This window comes from Pholcus phalangioides, unplaced genomic scaffold (genome assembly GCF_987345545.1).
Source record: "Pholcus phalangioides strain wild (caught in Gottingen) unplaced genomic scaffold, Ppha-v1.0 ptg000011l_1, whole genome shotgun sequence".
NCBI lineage: Eukaryota > Metazoa > Arthropoda > Arachnida > Araneae > Pholcidae > Pholcus > Pholcus phalangioides.
Window position 1 is genome coordinate 30,656,455 of NW_028301604.1, and position 20,518 is coordinate 30,676,972.

Genomic DNA, 20,518 nt, shown 5'->3' on the forward strand with positions numbered 1-20,518 from the left:
AGTCGTATAAACGGGGTTCTCTCTCTCTCTCCCCACTGTATTTATTTTATTTTCTTCATTCCCCCCCCCCCTCTCTTCATATTTGGAGACCACCCAATGTCCGAATTTGACTGGTCTTGTGCTACCACACTGATGTTTATCTATATTGCTCTAAAATAGAATGTTTTAACCCCGGCATCTGATGACAACCCGGTAACTTTAGATCCTTTCTACTCCCGGGGAACACTCGTATATAACACACTTATATAACTAAATCGTTTCTCTTTAATGAGCGACAAAAAAAAAATCAATAAATGGTCATATCCTTGGCCATCGCCATCCCCCATCTGTTCTTTGTCTTTTTATGAGAGCAAAAGACCTATATTCCAGAGAAGTCGGTCTCTGAAAAACTTATCTTTTCAGTTGAACTTTCCTTTTCCTTTTTGAAAAAAAAAAAAAGAGCAGTCATAAAACATCGATCTCACAAATGATGGAATCTTTTTGTGCAAGTTTTTTCTTTGACTCCCTTCATATTCGTTTGAAGCTGAAGCTGCTTCAGGAAAACAAGAAAAGGGCTTTGCCCCACCAGTGGTCATTTTTTATCTTCACTGGTGGGGCAAATAGAAAGGCTAGTGGGGCAAAATCCCCCCCTAGTTAACATGTTTAAAAAAGGCCTGGTACATGAAAATTAAAAAATGTCCTTTTCATGGGCAATGAAAATAAAATTTTCAGGCGCATTACCAGAGGAGTGTACACAATCATGGAGGGCTGCTCAAGAAGAAATAAAGAAAATATAATAGAAAGCGATTAGCGCCCCGTGTACTAGGGAGGCAAGCGAATTACCCACCCGTTCCAGACAAGTGGGGGGGGCGCTATTGCCTACTAAACAATGAATATCTATAGTGGGTCGTGGTTCGGCTATTCAGTTAAAAAAAAACGGAATGCCCTACTAGCTGTTCCAAAACATCCTCAACTCAATGCTAAAATAGTGTGTGCTGCAGGCAGCTGAGTGTTTAAATAGATGTATATGTCCATTGATAGCAATTTCTTTGTCCCCACTAGAACTACAGCGACAGTAAACAGAAAGGAAAGAAAAATTCCACATTTTTTATTTTTTGCCGTGCCCCTTTTCTCTTGATGTCCTAAACACGTGTTTATTTTGCTTTTTTCCTTGCTAAAAGAAGAAAACATACAAGAAGTTTTCCCTTTCAGTTTTTTTTTTAAATTGTATTTGATACTTGGGAAAAAAATCAGAAATCTGCATAGGAGATTTTTATTTCTGAATCTATAATTCTGTGGGTGCTCCGCCCCGTCATACAAAGGACTGTGGGTGCTCGAGCACCCACAGCACCCCCGGCTCCGACGCCACTGCTCTTGGTGGCTGACATCATATGTCGCACAAAGTGTTGCCACAAGCTATCCCATCGATCCTTGTTTGTTTACACATGGAATCCCACATGGAGTACCTCAATTTTTTTCTCCTCTTCCTGAGAAATCATCTTGAAAATGCTCTGGATGAGAGGAATGCTGGCGAATTGCTTGCTGGCTCTGGATGCAGGCGAATGATGAGAGTAATGAATGCCATAGTTAGATCTGTTGCATCTTCATTGGCATTAGCCTTTCCACAACGAAGAATGTGGGCCAAAATTCGAAGTTTGGTGGGAAGAAATCGTATTGAATTCTTGGAGCAATCAAGACTGGAAGGAAAATTTCAGGATTGAAAGGTGAAGTATTTAATTTTTTGTTTTATTTTAATTATTACCGAGACTTTTATTTCAGTGTTTTGGATAAAATTGAAATAATAACACATCACCGTAAATAACTATAGCAAGCGTAAGCCTTTTTCCCCATGGCATAATTTTTGCTGTGAAATAACATAATTTCTATGTTGAAAAAAAAAGAAAACAATTTTTTTTTCTTAAATCTCTGGCATAATTTCTTAAGTAAATTTTTTTTTTTAATGTAGAACTTAAAAAAAAAAAAAAAAAAAAAGCCAACAAAATTTTTTTTCCTTTAAATCTTTTAAGTTACTTTTTTTTCCAAGACATAATTATACATACTTATTTTGTCAATTAATTGCCATTTACTTTTTTTTCTGCATTAGGTCCACATTCCAGTCAATATGCAACAAGCTGCATCCAACTTTGGAAAAAAATACTGTTAGAAAACCACTTTCTGTGGAAAGGCGAGTGGCCCTGACCCTCACAAGACTTGGGACTTCTGGCGAATTACGTAATTTAGCAAATCTCTTTGGTATCAGCCAGTCAACTGCATGCACAATCACAAATGAAACTTGTGTTATTATAATTCGTCACTTTTCCGTTGAAATTCAATTTCCTACAGGAAATGATCTGTATGCAGTAACTGAAAGTTTTTTGAATAATAACAGTTTGCCTGGAGTGTGTGGTGCTTTAGATGTTTGCCATATACCAGTAAAAGCACCACCAAAAAATGCAAAAGATTATTTTAATCGCAAACAGTTCCACAGCATCATGCTCCAGGTAGTTGTGGACCATAGGAAAAAATTTACTAATGTAAATTTTGGGTGGCCTGGATCTGTCCACGATGCAAGAGTGCTGGTAAATTCTGAGATTTATCAGGTTTGTGAAAATAATGGTTTTTTGAAGACATATCAGTGCCAGCTGCCTGGGACAGACACATGCATAAGTTCCTATTTGGTGGCAGATCCTGCATATCCGTTAAAAGACTGGATTATGAAGTCCTTCACGGGAGTGTTAACGGCAGACCAGCGGGTATTTAATACAAAGTTAAGCAGTTGCCGTATTTATGTTAAGCACGCATTTGGTATGTTAAAAGGAAGGTGGCGTTGTCTTCTCAAAGCGAACGATACAAGTTTGCCACATATACAGCACCAAGTATTGGCTTGTTGCATATTACATAATATTTGCCAAGACACGCATGACGACTATCTTCATCAGTGGGATGGTGGAGAAAATAACTTACAATGTAATGATTGCACCGTTCAATCAAATGTGAATGATAATAGCAAAGAAAAATGGCTGAATTTACTTCAGTGGTGCTGTAACAGCCAATAAATGTATGTAAAATATAGTGAAAACACAAAATTTCAGTGCAAAATATAAATTTTTTTTTTTTTCAGTCATGGTTTTTAAAATAAATATCAATTGATTTTGTTTCAAAATTTGTTCATTTTGTTTCAAAATTTGTTCATTTTGTTTCAAAATGTGTTCATTTTGTTTCAAAATTTGTTCATTTTGTTTCAAAATGTGTTCATTTTGTTTCAAAATTTGTTCATTTTGTTTCAAAATTTGTTCATTTTGTTTCAAAATTTTTTCTCTGAAAGCTTCCCTCTTTTCTTCAGCTGCTTTCTCTGCGGCTTCTTCAAATTCCAAAATCTTATTTGTTGTCTCCTTCAACACATTTTCCAAATGCTTCTTCCATGAGGTTGATTTTTTTTTTTTCTTTTCCTACCCCCGACCTGTAATGTGAATGGTTTTTATTATACATATACTCACAATAAATATATTTGTGTGACGGTCAAGGCCGCGCCTTGACTGTCACCACTTATAGGTGTCGCGCCCGAGATTCGCTCTCGTGGCAGTCGTGTTCGAGAGTAGTTCAAACGAAGTTGTTGTGATGTCGCCCACGCAGTGTATATGTTGTCGTAAGCCGGAATTTCCCCCCCCCCCCCAGATGTAAATTTTCAGTGCCTTGAAAATAAAAATATAGTAGTTTCAACCGAGTCTGTGACGGTCAAGGCCGACCGTATCCGTTAATATAGGTGGCGCGCCCGAGATTCACTCTCGTGGCAGTCGTGTTCGAGAGTAGTTCGAACAAAGTTGTTGTGATGTCGCCCACGCGGTGTATATGTTGTCGTAAGCCGGAATTTTTTCCCCCCAGATGTAAATTTTCAGTCCCTTGAAAATAAAAATATAGTAGTTTCAACCCTACGAGGCTACAATTGACCATTACCAGGAGTCTGTCCAGTTGAAATTTGGGTCTGTTTTCTAGATTCTTCGTAAAATCAGACCTGAAAAAGACCCTTCACAAAATACAAATGAACGAAACCATGAATTTGGCATACCATTTCTTTTGTTAACTAGATTATTTTGTTTGCACAAAATTGAATGCATATTGTTGTAACATATACACCTTATTTTTGTGACCCATTTCACAAAAATAAGGACAATTTTCACAAAAACAGTACCCTACAGAAAATGTCTGGACAGATCCCTGCCGTTACTTTTCAAATAATCACTATCATTGGTGCATAGTTATAGAAATATTGAGGTTTGAGTCTGCCAAATAATCTGAAGCACTCCGAATATTTTATATAAGCACAGTGGATCTCATTTATTACGTTCGTCAAAAAACAACATAATAGGAAAATGTTGTAAACAGGAAATTTAGATTAGTAAAAGAAGAGTTGGACTGACGAAAACTAGTTATACCAAACAGGAAAATGTTTTAGTGGGAACGTTATATAAACTAGATTCACTGTATTATGAAAATAGTTTTGACTGATAAAAACCTGGTTGAATACTAACAGACTTTTTATTTATCAGTAAGGCAGAGAATTTCTTGAAAACTAAATCTATATAGGAACCAAATATTTTGGGAGCCAAGCTCAATTTGGGCACAGTAGCCCAGGTCGATTTAGATATTTGCTTGAAGTACCAAAAGGGATGTTTAGAGGTGTCGCAAGTTCCATACCCAGTTCGTCTTTGTCAGAAACTTTCCTGATGCGGGGTATACAGAATCAGTGATAACATGTCCACAGAAAATGATTGCTACTGCAGGGAGTCCCACACTGAAGGGTTAGAGCACCAAACTCTCGGTTAGTATAAAGAGGCAAACCATCGAACCCTGCCATTCCGAATTGGCAATAATTTGTAGGTCTCTATATATAGACAGTGGCGCAACAAAAAATTATCAAATGACCAAGCAAAATATCTTGCCTGAGCTAGTAATCAAACATAGAAAATTTTAAGCATTAATATCAATTTCTTAGTCGCAATGTAGACCTGGTGCGGCACTACAATTAGGTATTAAGTTTATTACACACACACACATATATATGTATGATGTATGCAGCCGATAACCATGAGAAAAGTTCAAAAACATAACGTCAATTACTGAAAAGGAAAAATTAAAATTATAAAAACACTGATGTAACAGGACGAATGCTTGGGTCTTTCTTCATCAGCAAAACTCATTGAATGCAAGCGATGTAAAACCCTACTTTAATTTTTTTTTACCCTTTCTTTTTGTACAATGAAAAGGTTCTTGCTTGTTTTACATTGAAACAAAGTATAGTGTTGATCAGATGGCTCGAAAGCAATCTGTGCGAATATCACTCATTTGTCAGTGTGTCTAACGGTACAACATTCTACAGTAGAAGTCTGTTACAATTACAGCTCGTAATCACAGGAGAAATTGACATTATAACAGACTTATTGATATGAGCAGATATTTTTTTGTAATATTAGCTCTTTGACAATTCGAAGATGTAACTCACCGCTATTACTACGGTTTCTACAGCTTGCTGATGCGAATATAAATCCAGGAAAGAAAATTCAACTGGGCTTGCAGAGAATCTAACCCACGTCCTCTTACTTGCCGGGTGAGCACCCTAGACCAGAAAGCTAACAAATCCTCTTTCCTTTGAGCTCATGTGCACTGAACAGGGCCGTACATGGACAGCCAGACTTAACTTAGGCCAAAGCTCATGATTTCTGAGACACTCTTTCATGGAACTTAGCAATCAGACAAAAACTTTAGGCTTTAATTCTGATTTTTTTCAGTGGCCATGGTGACCAGGCGCCTGGGATTTGTCAAGCCAATCCCAAAAACCATAACATTATACAGCCTTGATGGCTGTATTGAAAGTTACAAAACAAGCATTTTTTGACACAGCTTGGCAATGTAAATCAACTGAACTGCCTTTATTCTTTCAATAAATAATTTTAAATATCCATGCTACGAAATAAAAATAAAAGCCATGAAAATTATACCTCCGTCAGTTGATGTAGAGGCGCATGGAGTTTGGGAGGTGGATGGTGTTGATGTAGAGGTGCAGGGAGCTGGAGAGGTGGATGGCGTTGATGTTGTGGAGCAAATGGAGTTTGCAACATACTAAGCAGCAGCTGTTGCTCTGGTCTTCCTTCACCCTCTTGGAATGTTTGTGAAGAATAGCATTGTTGCTCTAATCTTTCTTCACTGTCAGGTAAACTAGAATGCAAAAAATAATGAAAAATTAATACAGTCTTTGTTATTATTCTCTCTTAGGGCAATATTACACTATACAATTTTTAAGTCCTTTTATAAATCTTGAAAAATCCAACCAATAAGCTTATCGGTTGCATTTTCTGGAATGTAACGTATGAGCTTCATTGGTTGGATTTTTTTAAGTTTTATAAAAGGGATTTTATCAAACTTTTATAGTTGAATACAAGCCTTTGAATTTAATGTATGCCTAGTTTTGTGTTGCATAAATGAGCTGTTTAAACCTTAAAATGCATGGACAGGGCCATAGATTCCTTCTGGGGGGGGGGGGCTTAAAAGTGAAAAATTATGGAAAATTTACATTATTTGTGAGCACCCCCCTCATTTGGCTCGGGGGGGGGGGGCCCTAGTTCTGAAAAGTAGATGGTGACATTAAATCAAGCCTCAACAGTTTCAAATAATTTGTAATGCTTGTCAGACTTAGAAACAGTATTCTTTGCTTTGTGGGAATTGTAATAAAATAAAGTAGGTGAAAAGTCTGTGACATACAACACTTGAGAAATATATTGACAAGTTCATAAAAATCGAGAGTTTGATACTTGATTTGTCCTTGTCAGTTTCCCAACAGATTCAAGAAAAAAACTGTTACTGAAAGAAAGTGCAAGAAAGCTGAGATTGGACAATGAACTTCACAGGTCCCTGTCTACTTAGTTTTAATGTGCAGAGAATGGTCATGGAATGAATGAATGGTGGCCTCTTCCACCAGGCTTATCCCATTGTGATCTCTTTCAGCCCAGTTTGTGTGGCAGAGCGTCGAAAAAAGTGTGTGCATCTAATGTTGAGTTTGACTTTGCAGTGCTGACATCTACATTTTGAATTAAGAGTGAAGTGTGATGATTGGATATTTGTGCCATTGCAGGCCTGTTGTTCTTTGCGGCGAGACTCTTTATATATATAATGGGGAGATCAACTCGCATTCCAACCTTGATGTGCAGTCATAGTGCGACAAAAATGATCAAGTTCGTAAATTGTTTAGTACGGAAATATATGAGTGTCAGCTATTTGCCTTCAGTGTTAAGAGATGAATCAACTAGTAAAAATACATATATATTTCAACTTACTCATCCTCATCTCGCACTCCACCAATACATTTACCTTTTCAAGGGACTCATCCAATTCTATAAAAAAACAAGTATAACTATCAATAATCTCTGAAAAAATTATATGCTAATTTCGTTCTCATAAATGATTGGGAAACATGCAATAAAACATCTTGTTTACCCCCTAAATTCTGTATAAAGGGACTATAGTCCGGTCTGTAATGTAACTTTTTATTGGTCTGATGTAACTAGTGAATCATGATTATTCGTTAATGGGTTACACTGCTTATGAGGTAACTATTGTTCGTTATGCAAGAGAGATGTTATACTGAGGTCTGTCTGTTTTATCAATTTCAAAACTTCATAACCGAATGTGTTTTCACAATCTCAGTATTATGAATAACCTGTCGTAGATGGATTTAAAATCTTATGTTACATCAAGTACCTACATGTAGATAACACAATTTTCATTGAAAAGCCGCAGCTATATAGACGCAGTTATAGTTATTGTTAATAAGTTATTAAAGTTCAGTCAAAAGTTTAGTCCAAGTTCATGTCCATTTCATTTATCAATGACAACAATGTGACATTTCTCTTACAACATATAAAGTGGATCCTATTCACAACGTTTTCTCAACGATAGCATGAAAAAGCAAAAAAATGATGATAAACGTCTCAGGCCCCAGGGCTAGAGCCCTGTTAGCCCCTCCCATGTGGGCAGTGCTGCCTTAACGCACGGCGGCCTCACAAAAATCAGATCTGGTTGAAATTTTCTAGAATTTACAAGGTAGGGCCTCAGAAAAACCACTTGGCCCGGGGGCCCATGATGCTGTTAAGACGGCCCTGCATGTGGGGGCGATGGCACAGGCCCATCTTAAGAGCATCATGGGGAACCTTCCCCCCCATCTGACTAGAAATGCTTGTTTACCAATTTATACACACACTGCACTCTCGAAAATTTTAATCTGATCCTCATTTTCATAACCCCCCCCCCCCTGCTCCTCAGGCCCAGGTGAGCCCATCAAGACTGCTGTGCATATTCTATCAAATGATGAATTCAAAATTTTTAGAAAAGACGTATGCATATTTTTACTTACCTGGATTAACATTTTTCATGCCCACACCCAGTCTTATCGTGGGTATAGTGCTGTCATGACACCCAAGAACAGAATTCATTTCTTCTTAAAACTGGAAATTGTGCTTGCTTCTCACACCGCTCCGTCTTAAACCATCTCTCGTTGCTCAATATCTTCATTTCAAAGATTTCAATTTGGTACAGAGTTGTGACACTGATTTCCTCACACCTTTCTCCACCAACTCCTTGGTTATTTTACGGTGCAACTCGCTATCGTGAACTGTACCGTCGAATTTACCCTCTGCAGCATATTTTTTATATATTGTTAAAAATTCTATAACTTCCGCCTCTTTTCACCGATCGGATGTCACAACGATGATCTTGGCCATGGCGATGAACGAACTGAAAATCTTTTGAATCAACTTTGATCTTATCTTCCAATATGGCCGTCAGGTTTTTTGATTACCCGTGCAGAGAATTATGAGAAAGAAGGTTACGACCTCTCAAATATCCTCTCAAGAGAAGGGGCCATGCCTACTCCCCATTTCTTTCCCTCGCAGGGAAAAACAGCCGTCAAGAGGGTGCTAGTCCCCCCAATGCTACCGCAATATTGCTCATGTGAACAGGGCTCATGTTTTTACCATGATTGTCTGCTTTAGCAGGGTGTCAACCATCAAGAAATGAGAAAATGGTCATTACGAAATTTGAGCAAAGGTCTGATTTTTTGTGAGATTCTTGAGGAAATTTTTTCGTTTTTTTTTTTTTTTTTTTTAAATCTAGGCTTTTGAAACGGACATTCAATATTTTTTCTTGCCCCGGTTTCTTTTCCCTAAACTTTTATATTTGTCAGGGGATGGATGGGTGAGTAGCAACGGAAAATAATGTTATCTGTCAATGTGTAGCCAACGTTGGGGGAGACTATTACAAAAACTTTTTTATTTTTTCTTGTACGGACATTTCAACATCTTTAACGTTTGCCTAAAGCAGTGTTCTCAAAATCATGTGATATCATTTCCTATAGTGGGGAGGTCAGACTAATGGACTAAGGGTGCAGTTTGGAGTCCTTGGGACAATGAGGTTTTTTGTCTAGACACCATAATCACCACTTTGAGGAACACGCATAGGATGATCTCCATAGCTGTCAAGTCTCCAGAATTTCTACTTTATATCACAAAACATCTTATGAGATCTGTGATATCCCTCGACGAAAGCATGGAAGGGTCAGATAGGAGGACTGGACAGCTGCATACAAGGAGCCGAGGGACGATGGCATAGAAGGAATGAGGTGGTTGATGACACTTCCTTCTACATTTCAAAGATATAATTAACATTTATTATACAATCAAATGTACAGAACCTACATGAACAAGTGGACCGCATGACTGTCTTGTTTGAGCGGTCAAAACCCAAGTCCAGTTCCACCATCGCGCAGGCGTGCTCTTTTTTCTACTACAGCACCATCCAGTGGTGGATGCTGTCGCCACAGTACCCCTCCCCTAAGTGACAGAGTCACATCGTTGAGTAATTTAGTCTATCTGGAGCTCTGACTATTCTGCCAGAACAGGTACGCTGAGTTGGAATAGTAGTGGGCGCAAACGTCACGTGTTGGGTGGTTGGAATAGTCATCTGCTGTTCTGGGATTGATGGAACTTTGATGTCTGGCCCGTCCAGGTACTGGTTGTTGAGAAGACAGGTCGGTTTGATTCATTCGATCGAGATGACGGATTCCCTGTTCTTGACATGTACACTGAAAAAATTTTCGGACCGAGACAGCACTTCGAAGGGACCTTCGTAGGTCTGTTGTAGAGGGCGTCGGTGCAAACGAAAATGTGTGTACAGGTCGTCAAGGCTTGTGGAACGTAGACATTACATGAGATGCCATGTCTTGAAGTCGGGATCCATGAGTGTGTCCATGGTGCGTTTCAATTTGTCGAGATAGGTGATTACTGGCTCCGGGACATATTGTTTTATGAAAATCTCTCCAGGCAATCTCGGCGTTTAACCAAAGACTCATTTCGGCAGTGGTGGCATTGAGGGCTGGTCGAAAGCATGTTCAGAGGTCGAGGAGAGCTGAAGGAAGACTATCGACCCGATCACTTGTCATGCCAGCCTTCAGTGCTTGTTTGAGCTGACGATGTTGTCGTTCGATGAGCCCGTTTGCTTTAGGGTTGTAAGCAGTCGTATGGATGTGGTTTATTCTGAACAAACTGTTGAATTTGTGGAATAAATGCGAGTCGAATTGCGAACCCTGGTCTGTCGTGATGGTCTTGGGAATTCCATATCATGAAAACGAGTTGGAGTATAATGCTCTGGCACAAGTCTCTGCGGATGTATCTTGGATTGGGATTGCTTCGATCCATCGTGAGAATCGGCAGATAATGGTTAGAAGATACCTTGGGAATTCTGGAGTTTGCCCACAATGTTGATGTTCAGATGAGCAAATTTCTCTGACGGCATAGGAAAAATGCAGAGAGGGGATTGGGTGTGTTTGTGCACTTTGGTCCGTTGACAGGCTATACAAGCTCGGGCGAAGTTAGTGACACCTCATTTGATGTTTGGCCAGACGCTTGATGTCTGTAAAACTTTCAGCTGGTTGTCCATGAGTTCGAGTTCCATGAGCGTGTTGGCTTGTATTTATCTTTAAGGCAACGTTGGAGTGGATAGATTTGAGAACCTAGTGGGATGAATCTTTTGTAGAATGTGATCATAACAAGGAAACGTTTCAGCTATTTTAGGCGGTGGATAGTCTTTGATGACTGGGACTTTGTCTGTGAGCTGTTTGAAACTGGAGCGTTGATGGTATAGCCTAGAAAGTCAGTTCAGGGACAGCCAGGATTGATTTGTTGGCATTGAGCATGAAACTGTAGGCATCGAGATGTCGGAAAACTTCTTCCAGGTGACGTTTGTGGTCGTTGGGTGAGGCACTGTACACTAAGATGTTGTTGAGATAGCAAAATGTGAAGGGTAGACCACGTAGCACAGTGTCGATAAACATCTGGTATGATGATGCGGCACCTTGCATCTCGAAGTTCAAGCCAGCAAATTTGTATTTAGCTAAAAGACGCACAATTGCAGTTTTGTGTAGATGAGGGCCATATATCGGGATTTGAAAATACGCCCGAGTCATATCCAATTTGGAAAAAATCGTGTAGCCGGCTATCTGGTTGTTTAAGTCCTGAATGTGCGGTACGGGATAAAGTTGTGGGGTCGTGTTGCGATTCAGCATGCAATAGTCACAAGTGAGATGAAAATAGTTTTCTTTTTCACAACATGGATCAGTGACGCATACTGCGAATTGCTGGGTCGACATGTGGCCAACTCAAGTGAGCCGCTGGGACTTGCATTGCACAGGGATTTTTTCCTGAGTGTCGATAAAATGGAGGACGTTGTGTTTGGGTGGACGACTTTTGCGTTGAATGGTCAGGAATTCTGAATTCCCAGACACGGACAAGACAGGCGAGATTTGTAAATCGACTTGCTTACCCTTCATTGACAGTCCTGTCATCGAGTCGATCAACCGATTGTTGCATATATCCACCATCAGTTTGTAGTGGTTCAGAAAATCCTCGCCGATAATGGAGTGTGATGTGTTGGCGAAAATTAAATGCCAGCTGAAGTCTCTACGAAGGCCGAGGTTCAGCAAAACGACTCGCGTACCACCGTTTGCAGTGTATAAACTAAACTCTACTGAAGAGTTGAGCAACGTGGGTGACGGATGAGGAATAATGTTTACTTGGCTGCCAGTGTCGATCAAGAACACCCGGTTCTCGTTGATATTACAGACAAAAGACGACTTGCTGGTTTGAAAAGAAGGGAGGAGTGCGCCTCGTTTCCCTCCCTGCTCACAAGTTTTTTTTATGTGCGTGGGCAACAGCGTTGGACGCAACGTGAAAAAACGAGCACAGTGACCTACATTTACACGCTTTCTCTTAGAAACACAAATGGTACTAACACATACCTGCGTTATCTGGCTGTGGTAATCGGCTCTCTCGAACCGGTACATTGTTGGGCTGTTATCGAGACCTGGAAATCCTGTCGACTTTTTTTGTGAGCACAGAAAGTTTATCCGTTAGTTCTGAGATCGCCTGAGTGGTCAACACTTCCGATGACTCAGTTGCGCTTTTGGCATTGGTCGGAGTCACTGCAAGGATTTGGTCGGCTTGTTTCACCAAGGTGTCGAGAGGCTGTTCCGAAATGAACAAAATACTCTGCATGTGTGGTGGGAGTAGGTTCAGGAACAGTGATTTCAGGAAATAGTCGGCGAGTGAATTTTCAGAAAGTTCTCGCATCCTTCGTAGAAGGGCTGTAGGACATTGACTTCCAAGAGAGAGTTGTAGCAGGAGCCTGGTTTTGGCTAGCTTCGATTGGCCATATTCGGAATGTAAAGTATCCTTGAGGTTCTTGTAGGTGCGTTCGCGGATTGAAGTAGCGGTTTCACAAGCTTCAGTTCGTCGGGGCCAAGCACACTGATGATGAGTTGGAACTTTGTGAGATCATCTTCGATCTTGTGAATGAAGAACAATGACTCTGCGCTGCTGAAGAAGAGTTCAGGTTCGCGGCTTCAGAAAGGTGGCAGTTTCACATTCGTTGCCATGACGGTAGGTAACGATGGAGGCAGAATCGAAATTGAGGCAGAAGAGCATTCAGGATCGGTCGGGTCATCAATTGTTGTAACAGGAATGTGGCAGATGGAGACACTTCCTTCCAGAATTCAAAGATATTAAACATTTATTACATAATTAAATGTACAGAACCTACAAGAACTAGCGGGCTGTGGGACTATCTCGTTTGAGCGGCAAAACCTGAGTCCAGTTCCACCATTGCTCAGGCGCGCTCTTTTCCCTACTGTTGGCAAAGTGTGGTTATGCATGAGTACAGACGGAAAGAATACAAAAATAATAATTGGCAAATTAACGGATTTATTAACGGAATCATATTGATCTTTGCTGGAAATAATTAAAAATTAAAGTCCATATTATGTCTAACATATGAATACTAACAACTGATGAAACAACGCAAACATGACACTAAAACAACAATACAGGATCCCAACAGTTCATATATATACACATTACAAACGTGCGATTGCATTATGATTTACATATCGGATAGTGATAGATCCGGTTACGGTTGAGTACATTTAATTTGCATGAAAGAAAACAAACCTAACACCTACTACATCGCCATCCAGTTGTGGACGCTGTCGCTACAGTAGTAAGGGTTGTAAATGTTCATTTGAAGTTAGAAAGCAATAATGGTGCAAAAAAAACCACATTGGTGATAAGTATAGTTTATTTATCAAAAATTATTCATTATTTTCTATTTATTACTTTATTGTTTCATACTTTTTGAAATTTTTTGCACCCATATAGAATCAGTTAAAACATGAAATCAGCAGGTATCAAACATTTTTCTTGTCATACAGGGTGGTTATATAAATAAGCAGACATTATTCCGACTTATGTAGTGCCCATTGTGGTGGGCATATTTCACTAAACTTTGAATGACCATATGAGGACATAACTGCAATAAAAAGTGCCACTTTTTTACCTGGTGGTCAAAAATTTAACTTTTTTTTTATTGAATCTTTTGCCCACAGTCCATATATTCAAAATAACAATAAAATAAGTTTCATCAAACTACCATCAAAATGGGTGCTACATATGTCTAAGTAGTGTCAGTTTATTTATAACCACTGTATATGTTTAAGTGTTATAAGCCAGATTCTCTCTCTGGTGGAGTTCAACTGTAGTATGAAATTTTAATTGTTAATTAGCAACAAATAAATAATACTTGTCTAATTGAAAATGTGTGCATGTAAATTAATCGTATGCACATCACACCATATGGGTTGAATATTTTTTTAATGAAATTTTTCAGGGGGAGCCAGTGTTACCATGAGGTCCATTGCATGAGAGGTTCTTCACATTTCATTTCTTGTTTATGCACATTGCCCCCAAGTATGCAATATCCATCAGGTTTGATTTTGGCTGGAAGCAATGATTGTGCTATATATGGATTTGCATTTGATTCCAGTCAGCCAGTTATGAAACTTCTGGGACATTCTGATAATGGTGAGTTCATAGTTTGTACTATTAAACTTGAATGACCTAACTGGTTTTAATGGTACACTCAAAAACATAAAATATCAAGATGAGATAAAATTAGATCAAGTATGATAGGAAGTCAGAGTTATACCAATAAACTCAATGGAAGTAGCTAATAGTTTTTAAATATCCTGATATACTCTTCACATACTACTGGAACAAAACAGCAAATAAATGAATAAATATCAATGGACCATATGATCTTGTCATTTTTTTTATCTTGGCGTATATAGTTTGATCAGATGTGCTGTAATTTTGTCAACTTACCAACGGTCCTGACATGAACATCAGATTATTGAGATCACATATGATCGATTTTTGAATATTTCAATATTCGTTCCTTTGAAGATGATACCTGTTCTGTGTGAAATTTTCGAAGAAGCATATGTCAGGATCTTAAAGAATCTCTGCTTGCTATTTCCATTGAATTTATATATTTTTAAAAAACACAATCAGGGGAAAGTTCGGCATAACTTAATAAATCGGAGAAATTCATATTTGACAATATATTTTGTGATACAGTAGGCTTATTAGGTTACACACTTCTTACTACAATCATAGAAAATATCCATTGAAGTCACACTGTTCTAACTCCACTTGGTCCCTGGAGAAACCCAGGTTGTTTGGTACTAATTAAAAGTTTCGAGTTGGTTGCATGAAATAAAATTATAAGCATTTTCTATTCTGAAATTTAGATATTTCATGCACTTTATCACGTCAGTGACTAAACTGATATCATTCAGGTACTGTAGTTACTTTTTTAAAGTACAGATGAAAGGTGTGTACCACCCACATTTTGAAACAACATTGTGTATTACTATAAGGATTTTGGTTATTTTTCATTTTTCTCCTCCCTAAATAATACAGAGTACACTACCTTATTTGTAAGTATAATCCAGGGCTCCCACTCATCCTACTTTTCCTACTTTCTCGGTTTTGTCATACTTTCCAGTTTTCAGGGATAGGAACTCTGTGCCAATTGTGCCGCACTGTGCCAAAATTAACATGTTGTGCCATCCTGCTCCAATGGTGTATTTTCATATTTTTCTGTGCTAGTTAGTCAAAAATAGCAAATTTTTCCTCGATATTCCTGGAATTTAGATAATCCAACTGGTCTCTTGTTAAAAGAGTTGGCGCAAGTCTGGAAAAATTTGTAAAATTAGAAGGTTGTAGAACTTTTTCTCCAAAATTTTCTCTGCAAGTTCCCATGCTCGACTTTGTCCCGGAAAATCAGATAACCACGCCCCCTTTTATTTAAACTACTTATCCCCCCCCCCCATTCATCAGGCTTTCCATCGTGAAACCACACTAACATCCGTGATCATGCTGCCTAAGATAGTTTGCAATGGTGTTTTAACTTAAACCTTTTAACGGCCAATGTTCCCAATTGGGAACATACTTTTGATTAATTCAAAAAAAATATTTCTCTTTAACGAAAATAGCTGATTTTTTTTCCCTGAACATATAAGGTTCTGAACTTAATTTAGAAAAGACAAAAGTTATTCGATTCAGCTCTTATCATATCAATTTATTATTCTAAAATCACCCATTTTCAAGGGAAATTATCTGTAAGTTTATGTTTTAATTATTAAAATAGTTTTTGTAAACATACATTCATCTCAATTTTTTTTTAATTGTAGAATATTGCCAAGAATGATAAGAAATGCTCAATGAGACAAAAAAAAATTTTGTTTGAATTCCACAGAACTTTTCCTACGATTGTTCCCAATTGGGAACATTGGCCACTACTGACTATTCTAAGTGCAATGCAGAGGAGTGGCATTCCGAAAAAACAATTTATTGCTTTTTCCCTCTCTCTGATGTGTCTCAAAACGAAGGAAAAGTATCAAATTTCACATTCCGATGTTTACATGCAGCACCCCCTTTTTTCTGTGACTGACCTTGCCCCCCCCCCTTACGTTTTGAGTAATTTTGTTGGTATGTTGGTCTTTCAGTTCTCAGTTGATATCTGGTCTTGTGACTTTCTACACTTCTTTTTACCATCTTTTTTGTTATACTAGTAGCGTATTAGACTGAGTTTGAGAGATTCTTATATATCACATCTCTCTGATGAAGAATTCGAAATGTGCCAGCTACTGCCTGATGAAAATGAGCGGGCTACAGATGAGGAAGATATCGATGACAACATGCTTGTTCCTGCAGATGTTTGTGGATATCTATGTTTTAAGATCACCACATAGTTCATTTGTGGGTGAATTTGTAGATCCTATCAACATGCCTTCTACATCAAAATTGCCTTTCAAAGATCAGATAATTACCCAGTCAAAAAATAAGAAAACATCATGTGTCAAGTGCCAAAAGACTAAAATTCATGCAACCGAAGTGGAAAAAAAGTACTGCATTCGACAAAAATATAAGTGAACCTACTAAAGCAATCAGTCATAAGTCTCCTGAGCTAAGTGCAAGCCGAGACTCGATTGATATTTTTTTCAAATTTTTACCGCAAGAGTACCTCAGTTACTTGGCTGAGATGACAAATATTTATGTCGCACAACATGGATCGAATTTGAAAATTGAGTGGAAAAAAATCGCAAAGTTTTTTCGATTGGTTTTGCTAAGTGGTTATCACAGAATACCAAGTGAAAATGGTTACTGGGGTACTTTCAGTAGACACAGCAGTACCGATCGTCCCCACTGTTATGCCGAGAAATAACTTTAGAGTCATAAAAAAATAACTTCCATTTGATGGACATCTTACAACCCGGTGATAAGTTAGCTATCTATGATGAATTAAATGAAAAATTCGCTTTGGATTTAAAATTTGGATGATTTGCTCAAATAATGTGGTTTCCCATATAAAATGGAAGTATATGCTAGTAAGCAGTCATCGGAGCCTGTGCCTTTAGGTACCAGAGTTGTAACTAATATTTTCTCTCTCTTTATATTTTTAAATAATATCTTTTAACTTACCAAGGGATCCATACAAAAACCTAAACTCGTATGTATGTATTCTTTTGTGAATTTTAGACCAGCATTTCAGCTCATCATAAGCTCTTTATTATAATCCAGATATACATGTCTTTTGAGTGTATTCGAGAGAAATTTATTTCCATCATTTTTAAAATTCTATATGTATATTCTTTAATTTTAAAAATAAATTTATTAAATGATGACGAATTTTGCATCATCCTGTAAGATGGCTTCACTGCGAAAATTATGTTTAGTCAGATCCGGCCAATGTTCCCAATTGGGAACATTCAAGAAAACGCATAGGGAAATTTTTTTTCTTCAATTTCTCGATTGATATCTCTTAACTAAAAAATCAGAAGGAGAAATTAACAAAAAAAATAATGAAAATCAGTTGGAATCTGAATTCGGCCGGTAAAAGGTTAAAGCGCAAATGCGAGTCCAGCGTGTCATTATCACAGGAAAGTCACAGAATGAGAAAAAGGTTAAGGAGGTCCTGAAAAGTCACAAAATTTTAGTGAAGGTCACAGATTTTTTTAATTCTCCAGAGATTTTTTTTTTCGATTTCCCCCAAAAATCGAGGCTTTGGAGATGTGGTAATCAATATTTTTTCCTTCTCTCTCTCAGGTTTCTTTTCTTTTTTTGCCCTGGGGGAGGATGAATGGGTGAGTTGCAACAGAAAAGAGCAGTGCCAATGTACAATCATCCTACATCAGGGTCATATCTCTATGGTCAGCCACATCCTTGAGGGGGCCAGGTGAAAAGGCACCAATTCCCCGCCCCCCCCCCCCCAACAAAGGAAGAAAATTTTTTCTAAATAATTACCATTCATTTTTTTAAATTGCATTGATCTTCTACTAGCTATAGCGAACTACGAAATCATATTTTATACAGGGCCATCTCAAGAGCATCATGGGGGGCCCCCTGGCCAAGTGATTTTTCTGAGACCCTACTTGGAAAATTCATTTAGGCCAAATTTAAAGGAATACCAGTGTTTCCAAAAGTGTGCATCATGGCACGCTGAAAATTTTTATTTGTGCACCTGTTTATGCTTTGAAGTGTTTTTTTATATGGGAGAATATCTGCCAAACCTTTTTAGAGAGTCGCCGATGAATCATGAATTATGCAAGGGAGGCAGCTGACAAAAGAGAACCATTGGAATACGATGACAAGCTTGCGATTTTAGACAGACAACAAAGCATGATGATGGAGCAAATAATGTGTCTAATATTGGACTGTAAATGTAAATAGGGAAAGGAATATGTGAAATCCATCCATCCTTCGGATGGATTTCACATATGAATGAATGAATGATGAGTTTCACATATGATGAATTAAAATTCAATATTGATCAATTGAAACAACTAATTTCATTTTCAGTTAAAAACACCAATCTTATTTATAATTGTCATGAATTTTTGAGAATACTGAATATTTGGCCAAAGCATTAGCCGAATATTCAGTATTTGGTTATTCAACCAAATCACTAACGGCCGTATTCACCAACACAGTTTAAACTACAATCACAGGTTAAACGATTACCGATCGACATGGATTGGTTAAAATCCTCAATTTAACCAATCTATTTTGATCTTCAATCCTTTCACCTGCTGTTGCAGTTTAAACCGTGTTGGTGAATACAGTCGTAATTTTCCCATTCCTACTTGTAACAATAATTATGTTGCTCCAATTTATACATCGTCACTCTAAAACTGCTCCAAACCCTATATTTTGCTGCTCCGAAAAATGTAAATAGGGAAAGGAATATGTGAAATCCATCCTTTGGAAGGACCCTGGGTTGGTGTAGTCGTGATTTTTTCAAGGAGAATCTTTATTTTTCCCCTGTGACTGGGGTAAGAGGGGAAAAAATGAACATCATGAAGGCCCCGGTCTAGTACAGTGTTTCTCAACCGCCACGCCCTGACATCGGGCAAACTGGGCCGTGAGTGGTTTGTTTCATTTTTACCCATTTTTATTTCCCGTTAATTGTGTGTATGGTTGGCCCTTTCAATCAGGGAAAAGAAATCAACTGTGCCATGGGATTCCAAAGGTTGCAAACCACATCCTGCAGTAAAACCCCCAAGCTGAGAACTTCAATGGACCCAGGTCAGATTTTTCTCGGGCCCCTGTATAGTGAATTGAAAAATTGAGAATTCAGGTTTCTGGGCTAGAACCATGCCCTTTACTGGGGTGAATGGGGCATTGACTGTTAGAATTGGAAAATCAGCTGGAATATGTTTGTATCCTTACACAATGGTTTCAGCTGTCGTATATAAGAAACATTTTTTACTTTTTTTGTTTCGTCTGCTCTCGGCAATGCAATCGGTAAAAAAATGGGCTCATTCGTGCAAATTCTATTTAGAGGACATTTTCTTCTAATGCACATTTCTGCCTGGCGATGCATGTCAATTCCGACGGCAAACTGCTGATTTTGACAATCGGCGCTGATCATAGAACCGGCTGAACAAACTGTTCGATCACTTACATCTCGCTCCATTCAACATTGTTTGGCTTTTTTGCTCTGTTTTGAGCCCACTATTGCTATGCACCACAGTACAACGCTGCTGTTGTGCACACGGCTTAATATCTATCAATAGTGTGTTCAGCAGTTTTGCATTCACAGGACGCATTTTTAACTTGCGGGGGAGCCCATGGAGCTTGTTTTGGAAAGTTTCGTCGTAGGTGCCAAAGGAACTCAGATACAACAAAAACATCAGGGTCTAGGGTTGCGATGTGTCTGTATATATGGCCTGCAAGGGCGTATGCAGGAGGATCTATTGAGGGCCCATGCGACATCGCAAAGTTGGTTGAAGGCATGGTTGGGGATACAGAGAGGGAGGGTGATAGGGACAATCTTCCCCCTCCGTCATTCAAGAAACAACCTGTAGCCATGTAGTATGCTTTTGCAAGGGTATCTTATGTGACTTTATCCCTTAGGGTCCAGTTTCTATGGGGTGTTGTACTTAATTCTTTAAATTTAAAAGTTTTTAAAAATTAAAAAAAATTTTTTTTTTGTTGTGGTTAGAGGAGGGGTTCTCCCTATCGTCGTGAAGCTCAACATTCAGCACCACTAAGAGGCTTCATGCCAATGCTGGCGTGTCTGTATGTGTATATGCATTGAT

At 38.4% G+C, this 20,518-nt stretch overlaps 1 protein-coding gene across 4 annotated transcripts in view; it reads left to right on the plus strand.

The window, feature by feature from the left end:
- LOC149080331 (phospholipase A-2-activating protein-like) overlaps positions 1-20,518 on the plus strand; it is a 312,878-nt gene that overhangs the window by 61,996 nt on the left and 230,364 nt on the right. For all 4 annotated transcript variants that reach the window (XM_089239466.1, XM_089239467.1, XM_089239468.1 and 1 more), the window contains exon 2: positions 14,242-14,435. In XM_089239466.1, coding sequence (XP_089095592.1) covers positions 14,242-14,435 — 194 coding nt within the window. The remainder of the gene's footprint in view (positions 1-14,241; positions 14,436-20,518) is intronic.